General features: G+C 35.6%; 1 protein-coding gene across 2 annotated transcripts in view; it reads right to left on the bottom strand.

Moving 5' to 3' along the window:
• The window catches only part of LOC108574748 (nucleolysin TIAR), a 252,125-nt gene that overhangs the window by 13,046 nt on the left and 227,744 nt on the right, over positions 1-11,335 (bottom strand). For both annotated transcript variants that reach the window (XM_017937387.1, XM_017937395.1), the window contains exons 5-6: positions 9,148-9,328; positions 1,426-1,555 (exon numbers count right to left, since the gene is read on the bottom strand). In XM_017937387.1, the coding sequence (XP_017792876.1) occupies positions 1,426-1,555; positions 9,148-9,328 (311 nt within the window). The remainder of the gene's footprint in view (positions 1-1,425; positions 1,556-9,147; positions 9,329-11,335) is intronic.

The following is an 11,335-nucleotide window of genomic DNA, read 5'->3' as shown; positions in this document are numbered from 1 at the left end:
TACGTGGTTGTTAGGGAAGTATGCGTATTACGGGGAATTAGGTTTTATTGTAGAACATTGCGTTCCTTGGGAAGGAGAATATGATTTTCATTAAAAGTTTCTTTAAGTTGAAATTTCGAGCAAGTCTCTACATACTTAGGGTTGATTACAAGAATCTGCTTTACGGTTATTTGGCAATTACATGCATTACGAATCGAAGGGCTGATTTTAGAGAGTAGATATGAACGTGTAAGCTTCGGGGAATCTATTCTGAGTCTATTTAATACTACATTTTGTTCCCGATCAATGAGAATATTCTCTGTTACAAAATGTAGCTAACACGTAGCAAAAAATAGAAAAACTTCTACGATTCAATTATTTTAATATTATTCTTTAAACAGGTCTATTTGAAAGTTTGTCATGTGGTCTTAAAGTTTAAAGAGTTATTTTATTTGCATATCTTTTAACCTACATATTCTTCGTTTCTCGTTAATATACAGATGACGGAAACAGAATGCACGATATAATTTACGACTTTTTGCCTTCGAAGCAATGCTTTCTTCCAACAGTGTTCAATTGGAACGCTTACCAAGGAAATGTATGTATATATACGATACGATCCAGCAGACTTATACGGTAATGCATTTACCAAGATATCTCAATCCCTAATTCCAGCCGAACTCACAATCAGTTCTAGCTCAAAGTGGACTTGGTACTAATTGCTAGGATCTTTGGCACATACCCCAAACGTTAAAACGTAGTCGAACGAGCTCATTCGAACATGAACTTACCGATAGATGTTCCTCTTAAATTTACATTGTCTTCTTACAATACCTTTCTCATTCTGACCACTGAATTTGTTTGCTTTTTTCCTACAGATCTTCTAAATGTATATAAACTTTAATTAATTTCAGTTTTAACGTATATATGTATTTTAAGTTTCATGTATGGTAGCAATCCTCCTAAATATATTATTTGCAACATATCAATAATTGTGTACGTTATTTAATTTTTTTCTTCTAATTTCACGAATGCGTATTTCATTTCATAGTGTATACCAGGATATCTGTGTATCGAGGATATTACTTATATTATATTTTTCGTGGTTGTAGTATGTCTTCATTTTTCAATTTATACTGCTACATCTTCTATCAACTATTTTGTTCAAAATATTATACGAAAAATGAAGCATATTAATTTTATTTCCATTCACTTTTGTGATGTAAAAATGACTCAACAGTGCTTCGATTTATCTTTGAGAAAAGGAAACGCAGAACCCTTCTATCTTCGTTTCTATTTTCGTTCACAAATTTCGCAAACGAAGGGATGCAAAATGTTCTTCGAAAATTTATGTTAAGCATCGTTTGAAATTTGATCCAGAATTCTGTCGCGAAATTTCATAGCTTCCTCTTCCCGCGAAGGGTCAACAAAAGAGCGAACGTTTACCTGTCCAGTTTGTTGAGCATTGTTTGGATCTCCGCTTTCCTTGCCCCAGCTGCATTTCACCGTTTGACCATTGATGTCAGTGTTGTGTACTGCCACAATAGCATGTGTTGCTGATTCTTTGGTAGAAAACCTGAAATACAACCAACCACGAATATTGAATTAACTTCCAGCATCTCGATTCCAACGCGAATCTTCTTAATAGTAATATTAATCCTAAATACAATTAGAAAATTGTCAACTATTTCCATATACAACATTCTATTTTGTACCTAGGTTTCCTTTCACGTGTAAATGAGAAATTGCCACAGTAGGTTGCTAATTTCAATTCGCAATCTTCACGCAATTTAATTTCAATTGCATTTTAAATAAACAAAGCATTTAACATTCCGTATTCGTGTGTTCTTCACATCCTTGCCACAAAATCTAAATTTCTTACCGCAATTAAGAAAGCAAGAATTCTATTTACACAATTTTCATTGAAAATTTACCAGAAATGATTCGGTTCCAATTAATAGCCCCCACCAGTGTCTTACGGAAGCCGCACAACGTTCGCTCTCGAAGAAACAAAAACAACCAACCGAACCGTAGATAAACAATTACACAAAAACAGCTGTCCCCCCGTGCTTCCCTCGAAATATATCTACTTCCTAAATGAAAAATTCCTCGGAAATGTGTTTGCTTTTGCCGCATGTTACGGTCACATACAGAGTTTACAAACGCGCGTTCACGTTTGCGGCAGTAGAAAAATATGTAGCGCGATCCGCCGGTATTCCTTCCGCCAGTTACACGGGACCTTATTATCGTAGCTTTAACGAAATGGTCGGCTACTAGTGCTCTCAGCGACTCTTGCAGTTTAATTTATGACAGTTTACCGTGCGCACGAATAAGCACGATAATTGTGAATCCCGCCGAATCTAGATTATACCGTGGATCTGGAGATTCCACGTTAAATCGTAGTTTCACATACATATACATACATATGTATGCATATACATATACATCGCGCTACTTTGAAATTCATACAGTTTGGAGAGCGTTCAAAGTGTATCGAGCACGTGAACGAACACTCTCCTCCTCTTCCACCTCCAACCCTCTCCCTCTCGTGATATTATCCTTTTGCCGATAACAACCGAGTTAACCGCGTTACCCCTATCGACAGACATTACATTGCTCTTTGTCGCGGCTTATTTATTTATTATGCTGTTACGTGAAAATCAAAAGGGTGCACACACACACACCCACATGTACAGGCTGTATAACAGGCGGATCGCATTACTGAAAACGCAGACGTAGCCTTTATTTATCGAGTCCTTCAATTACGGCGAGGTTAAGGTTTGCCATTTGGCATTTACCCAAGATTCAGAGGGTGGTATGTCCTCGTAAATATCGTCTATGTAACCAGCTAGCGGAGGGGGTGCGTTATGCCGCGCGGCCGAACATAAACACGTCGTTTTTAGGAGTATTATAAAGATAATCTTATGTACGGATGCTGGTCTTGCAGGGTTCAGAATACAGTTTCCGCTCGTTAACGAACGAGGATTACGTTTTACGATGGCAACGACTTCGGGGGAACCTTGTGAAAAATATGTGTAGCGATTTTCTTTTTGGGGGTTTTTTTGAACGAAACGCGTAAGGTATTGCGAAGATGGGATTTGTTTGTTGTGGGATTTGTGGTTCAATTCGTGTGCGATGTCATTTGGGTTGCGTTCAAAGATACAGTTTAAATGGATAAGTTGATTGGAAGATAATTTGAATTACTTGTTATGGAAAGCAAATTTTATTTCATTTCTTTAAACAGCTGCTTGGATTTCGGTAGGAATGTAACATTCTTTTGAGAATGACTTATGATAACCAAGAATGTCTGCATGCCGAGATTTAAATACCTGAATTTTCTGGAGTACGATAATGTTTAACTTATAACTTTATCAGTAATTGGACAAAAATGACAAATTTTTCATTGTTCGGTTAAAGGAGAGTCAAATTATCTTTGCCCAAACTACTCTACCGTGACTCCAAAAAATATTCTAATGCTGTTCAAACTATTTTTCCATATCTTCCGCAGGTTATACGAGAAGAACGAAAGTTATACGTACACATCGCGATTTCGATGCACACACGGTATCTCATTTGAGAATGCAGGATCGATACAGTTACAACACGTAACGCAACAGAGGAAGATAGAGCTAACACTTTTCGAAGAAAATTTCAAGTACCCGAATAGTAGGTCGTACTATTTTCAATGCTCGTATTCCATATCCAGTTACTCTAAAACGTATATCAGTTATCGCTCCTCCATTCCGAGCACGTTTCCCAACAAAATTCGACCAATTTTCGTCGCTAAAGCATCTTACGATAGTTCGATCATGGATTGACGACTACGACACCGACTGCCACCAAGGACCAACGAAAAATCATTGAATTTATCGAGAGATTAGGTCACTTTTAACATCCTTGTCGCAGGACTGCACAATAGAACCTCCGTCCAGAAGTTCATTCTCCATCCACGTCCTCGAGTACAACGAAGGATGGTCATCGTCAGCAACCAACCCCCTTTTCTGCCATCGCCTCGTTCTCACACCGAGTCTAAAGCCCGACCGATAACCAGCAGTAGATAAGATTCTTTCTTTTCACCGAGAAGAAAGGATCTCTCTCTCTCTCTCTCTCTCTCTCTCCTTCTCTCCCCCTCATACTGCCATGATCTATATACTGTATCCAGGAGTAAGTTCATACGTCATCCCGAGATATTCGTTTCCGGAGTTCCTGACTATAGAAGAATGGAAGAAGGAAGAGCAATTAGACGGAAGATATCCGAACGACGGACATTGTCCATGGGTGGCAGAACTGCAGCCGACACACCGAGAGATTCTCTGTGATGGGGGTTGCCACCGGTGGTGGGCTTCGGAAGAAAAAAGAACGACGCTGAATAGCGTAGAATGTGCGCGAGAAACGTCGGTCAGATCGAACAGAGGAGGAAAAGGAGAGAGGAGGGGAAAAGAAAGAGTTTTTCGTCCCCCTTATTCCGTCTCTTCTTTCCGTAGCCATTGCTCGTTTCGAACCTATCCCATCACGTTCTTGCCAGTTTCTTTCCCGACCTGGCTCACGGGAACCTTACCTATTTTTAAGAGATACCGATAGATATGTACGTATGTACGTCTTCGAGGCTAGAAATGCTTTTCTCCTTGTACGAGTTGCGCGGTAGGTTACCCTCGTTCCTCCGTCGAGCAGCGAAATATCGGAAATAGCGAGTTGCGACGATGGTTAACCGTAAAACAGACGTTCGAACGTATTGCGTGATGATGTGTGCCATTATTGCGGTAAGGTAGCGACACGTGAACTTTCATACACGTGATTGACTGCCGCGAAAGGTACCGCGTGCGTGATGAATAAGCGAGGTACAACAAAGGAAATGGTGGAAGAGGGGAGGGATCGGAGAGATGAGAAATGTGATTAGCGGAAACGAGGAAAGAATGGTGTGATTATGCGTGGCGGAGGTATTAGTTACGAATGCGAAGCGATTTTTTTTAGTTGGTCCAATTATACGATAGCTCTTACTTTTTTTAAACAATGAAGTTTAATTATTGGTACGCCTGTTGTGTGTTTTTTGTAGGCACTTCTTGTGTGTCTGTTTTGTGCATGTACCAAAGTGTGCGATAATAGAGGAGATGAAATTGTGAAGGTTGTAAAAGATAATTTCTCAAAAAAATATTTAATTAATATATGAAATCGAGTTGACCGTATTTGTCCATTTTTATTATGATCGATATATGAAACAAATGATTGTGAATCATTTGGAGGAATGCAAGATAAATTTGAAGGTCTTCAAAATTAAAGCACAATTTCAAGACTTCAGAATTTTGTAATTTGATTTACGCAAAATTGCTCTATTGTTGCTGTAATCAGGCAATTAGAAGCAGTTTAAAAATTTTACGAAGAATTCCTGTATTTCAGACACGTGATATTCGTAACTGGTCTTGAAGGAAGTGAAATCTTTTGCAGTGAAAGGTTTTTCAAATGGCAGAATCATGATTATTCTCCTGCTAACCATGCTACACCGATGTTCGAAAATATCTATCGAATAAGCAAGTGATTTTGGCGGTATTCTGAAATTAGCTGTCAATTCTAAAAGAAAAATGAACATCTGTCGGATGCCGAATGTTCGATAAGGACATTATGATGTTGTCAGTGCCTCCAATAAACTGCACGAAGCATCTTTTCTCTCGCTTTTCGAGTTCAGACTTTCACCAATCGAAACTTGTCAGAGGAAAATCTTCGATACAAATTGCTACTCTTAAAATGTTACCAAAATGACGTTAAATATGGTTAATTAACCGACGCGTTTCTTATGTCATTATTTACAGCAGGATCACGTTAATTACGCGGTATACGGGATCAGCGACGTTTAATTAACCGTAGAACGATATTGTTAGACTTTCCAAGCGTATCGAACGCTATATGCTTGCAAACGACCTAAAATCAGTTCTGAATTATTTTAAATTTCCTCCGACATTTTTCAAAAATTTCTTCGATATATTAAAAAAAAAAAGAAAAGGAAACGGGAAGTTAGAAGTATGCTAGAAAAATCGTGGCTTTCTATGCTTTCGTTTTTTTTTTTTTAGAAAATCTTCTAATCTCATCGAAGAAAAATTAGAATGGAAAATTTTTGTAATTAGGGATAGAATTGCAATTTATTACTCGACGAAAGGACTCCACGAATACAAGACGCAAGCTGTTTCTCAAGCAGAAAAATTTACTATAAATTTTCATGGGTAAAAGCAACGAATAATTTTCGTATTTCTCTCTGTCGGTATATTAGTGAGTGATGCACGTGCTTTGAGGTGATATTTTATTAAAGCGAATAATAAATTCTTCGAGAAATGATGGCGTTTTGTTCATTCCCTTGTGTTTAATTTATAGATTATGAATTTATAGTCGTTGCTTTAAGGTAATAAATATCACGAAATTGCTAATATTTCCACTCAGTTAAAACCACTGATAATTCTACATTGAAAACATTTTACTCTCGACTTATTCAAATACGCGTTTACCCAATGCTTGCAATATTTCTGTATTTTTAAAACAACAGATTTCCCAAAGAATCATTCATCGTTCGTTCCAGATACAATTTTAAAATTGATAAATTATAAAATTAACGAAAATACGTGGAGAATTTTTCTTCTCCATACGAGGCAGCCTAGGGAAATAAAGTTTTTCTATCTGAAAAATAGAATATTCTAAATAAAAGAACTTTTTATATCGAGGACCATTGAAATTTCAATATTCTAACAATAACAACTGCGTCATATTAAATCGATAAAATGCGAGAACCAGAGTAGAAGGGAAATAGATTCTTTTCTTTTTTTCAAATAGAACGTTAACAATAAATGTGATCAATCTAATAAACGACTTTTACGAATTAACTTCTCTTTTATAAGAGTGTATCGCATCGAACGAAACCAAAATGAAATTTACAAATGAAAGCAAAATCTTTACTTTATCTTTTAGAATTTATGGATGTTATGCGGAAATAAGGATAGCCTTATTTCTATCAGGAATGAATTTAGTAGAAAAAAAAAAAAAGGAGAAAACTTATGAAGGTGGAATAAAAATGACGAAAATTTCATCTTTCGTGCAGCAAAGCGATGATTTATCGTCTGAACACCTCCAGTGTTGGGTATAAGTGATTCGGACGGTTGCTCGCTCGAGTTGATTTAAAGAAGTGATGGGGATAACTCTCGCTTAATTGGCGCGACCCACTGGCGCTTAATAAACGTGGATCTACTGTATCTGGCAATTTTATCGTTTCCTCCGTCCTATCGATCATTTTACTTTCGTTATATTCATTTTTAACTTGTATTTTTATCTCGGATACTGTTGCAAAAAATACACAAGATGACCCGTTTAATTAAATTTATAGAAATACCGATACATCGGCTCTGCTGTTCTCCAAGAAGAATAGGAGATAGAAGTAATAAAAAGATCTGAAGGATCTCAAGATCCAAAGTTGAGTCATTCTGCAGAAATGGAATCCACAAGTTACCATCGATGGAAATTATTCGGTAAATATTACTAAACGTATCGAAAATGTATTATTTCCTTTTAATTCAAAAACGGACAAAACTTTCCGGTAGACCTAATACACAGGACGTAACATTGTAATTGAATTATCTCTATCATACTTAACGAACAGCCCCTTCTAAATTATTATCAAAATATAGTTTACCAACAATTTGTACCTCCACTGTCAAATTATAAGATAGCTATCCTTTCTTAAAACTTCTCTCGCAGAAATCTAACTTTAATTATGAAACTTTTTAAGTAAAATCATTTCTCGAAGAAAGCAACTCTTCCACGGATATTTTTCATGTTTCCTCTTCTTAGTCTTCTTTTTTTTTTCCGTGTCTTTATTAGTTCGTAAAATGTCTTTAATATATCTACCAATTAGACTGAAGCCGGGTCTCTAGAAGTTCCTGTCCGTCGGGGGAAAGTCTGGCCGAAGCGTGAAGAATTCATTTTCACAAACTTATCGGTGTATGTTAGAACTTTTTCTATCGATCAGCTTAACTCTCTCTCTCTCTCTCTCATTTTCCTCGTCTTTTCTTCCGCGGCCGATCATCTCTGACTGTGCGGGGCGCACTTTAGTTCGGTCTTCACCTTAGGGACCCTCTCGTTGTACTGACATCTCAGATATATTACACGTGACGCGTATCAATCGCGACATTTCAACAACAGAGAGACACTGTCTTGAGGGATGTCAAGGATCGAGAGAGATCGTCGTGTTGTGTCGGGTGTGGAAATGAATTCTTTCCAACTTTTCGGGTGCGATCGATGTTTTATTTAAGAAGAACGAGAACAGATCTATTGTCGAAATAATTTCTATTATCGTTGATGATTTTTTCTCAGTTTTTTTCAGAATCGGTAAAATCGGAAAGAATTTATTTCTGCACCTAATACATTTACGCGAACAAACTCTTGAAATTAACGAGTTTCCGCAGAAGAGCAAGCTTTGCTTCTGTCACTGTAAGTGTAATACATATAATGACGTACATTTTAAGCATGATTTCCTGCAACCGTAGAAGAAAATACAAGACTCCGTTTTATACACCTAAAGTTTGTCTGGAGGAAACTAAACATGTGTTCTACTGTTAGCAAAAATTTCATCTGTTTTGTTTAATAGTATTTTATGCAATTGTATCTGATTTAGAGTTTTGGTAGGTACAATTGTTGCTACTTGTACGAGTGAAGAAGTAACACACAGAATGACAGCATTTTAAATAAGAAAAATGTATACGGATAATAACTGACACTTTTCACAATTAAAATGGCGAAACTTACAGTATTCATACTCTTTCTATCTTTGGGTAAATATACAAGTCATGAAAATTTGTTGTACACGTATTATTCACAGAAACGCTGTTGTTAACATTTACAAAAGAAATATACATGTAAAAGTAAAAATAACGAGTTAATTAAAAGCCATATATTAGAAAATTTAGTACTTTTTCTCAAGAAATATTCAAATCTTCGCTTTTTGGGGAAGTTTAATTAAAATCATCACTTTTCTGAAAAATCTTTATTCAAATCTTCACTTTTCCTTTTGGAAAAGCTTTAATTTGATTTGACGTACTTAATGAATTTTTTTAATTAATTTTGACCGAAGTTATGTTTTATATTCATACTACAGAAAACGAACACATGAAAGAGAGGCAATAACGTAAGATTTACCTGATGAAAGCATAACCCTTATCCTTGAATACACGAATCTCTTGGATGGATCCAAAAGGCGAGAACGTTTTTTGCATTAGTTCTTCCGTTAGACCATTCGTTAGTCCACCGCAGTATACTGTGCAGTTGGTCGGACTACTTTGATTGTACACTTCATCGAAGGTTAATGGCTTCGCATTCGCTGTAAATGAAAAATAGAGAATGTTAATTAACACCAGATTTCCTTCAATTTTCATGATAACTCCTGTGAAACGAAGCGATTAAAGTAATTACTGCTTTGCATTTTTTTTTTTCCAATTGTATTCACAATTCCAAGATAAATTGCTAGACGTATATGTACATATATTCTTTTCCGAAAATTTTTAATAAATTCTACGATATTTTTATGCGTGACAAAATTACTTTTCGATAAAGATTAATTTGGAGTATAGAAAAAGAATGTACAGGGTTCGATACTAACAAGGATCAATTGGCATGAAAGTGAGCAATTAAGCAAAATTTCAAATGTTCAAACAACAAACTAACCTTTCGTGGATGTAGATACATCGATAAAATCACTGTCAATTTTGTAATCTAAAGTTTCTCGTAAAGTTCACTAGCTTTACGAGTTTACGTGAAAATTATACTTGAGGATAATTAGCTGGAAAGTTTATCAAATACAACTTCGTTCTGTCGAGGAGATTAATTGTAAAATTGCAAATGTAAATTGTACAAAACTACAAAGTCGTAGAAATCATATCACGAGAATCTTCAAGAATTTTTAATACTGTTAAATAATGGGCTACGTAATTAATATCTTCGTCATTTGATGAACTAATCAGAATCGCAGAATTAAAATTAATTCGCACTGTGACAATTAGTAATCTGCATTAAATGTGCGCAAACGAAAAACAATTCTACTTCAATTTATCGAATAATTGTTACAAAGCAGAGAAGTTGGTTAAAATCTGGAGAAAGATTAGCAAGTTTTCTCTTCGTGAATCCTAAAGTTATCTTACAACAAAACCATCATTTCTGCGTTTGCATTTTACCTGATAGTGTTTAATGAAAATTTGATCAGAATTTATCGAAAGTTTAAAAAAATGTATATTATTGTAGTTATGTACAGTGAAACAACTGATAAACGAATTAGATGTGTATTTGAAGTATGGAAAATCTGCTTTCTATCAAGCTTAACATTGACTAAGGTTCTTCGAAAACTCTCACTTTTTACAAGAAGAACCACCAATCCTTTTTTGCGTATCTCAAGTTTTCATTGAAATTCAAGCAATATTGTAGCCAGATCGGTATTTCAACAATTGTATCGGTGCTCTTCCCTCTATGCAATAATCTCTTGTCAATAATTTCTAGCTTAACACTCATAGTAAAACTAGCAATAATCATTTTATGATAATCAAAAGGTTCGTAATATAAATATACTGCAGGCATTAAAAAAATACTATGACTAAGGCACTAAAACGTATGTAGCATGCATATCTGACGGATCAGTTCTTCTTCGTTTGTCTTTATCGTAACAATTAATCCAACGACGATAGTTAAGTAAGCAATTTCTCAGAGATAAGATGGCAAATTTTGACAATTTTTATTATCGTACAATTTATACACGTGCTTTTAGTTCCCTTTTGACATTTTTCTTCTTTGTCAGACAAGCTGATATTCAGTTAGCAGTGCTTGCAAAATCCCAATTCTGTAATAATTATGTCATCTTGTGCAAGATTGAAAAACTTGAAAATTCAATTAATACGTAATAAAACATTATCAGCATGCGATGATTAGTTGAAAATATCGTATGCATAAATAATTAAGCGTATTTATATTCTAGTTTTACTTTTCAGCAGACCATTCCAATTTTTTCTGCGTTTCTCTACTTCTTCGTTCCTTTCCCATTTTTATATCGCTGTCTACTGCAATTGTGCATACTTGCGTATGTAATTAACACGTTTTATCGGTGGGAGATGGAAGAATTGCAGAAAGTTGGTGAAAATTTTAATGGACAAAGTTGAACAATATGTAGATATTGAGAAATGACGAATAACCAACCTTCGCGTAAATATAAGCTCGCAATCACTTAGTTTCTTAGGTAACTTTGCGTCGCAACGCTGACTTGGGAATTACTTTGCAAATATTTAATTGTTATCTTGGTATTTTAGAATCTCATTTACTACCGTTCATAAGTATCAGGACACTC

Source organism: Habropoda laboriosa, unplaced genomic scaffold (assembly GCF_001263275.1).
Source record: "Habropoda laboriosa isolate 0110345459 unplaced genomic scaffold, ASM126327v1 scaffold11, whole genome shotgun sequence".
Classification (NCBI taxonomy): Eukaryota; Metazoa; Arthropoda; class Insecta; order Hymenoptera; family Apidae; genus Habropoda; species Habropoda laboriosa.
The sequence above is the reverse complement of the archived record's forward strand: the minus strand, read 5'-3'. Positions and strand labels throughout refer to the sequence as shown.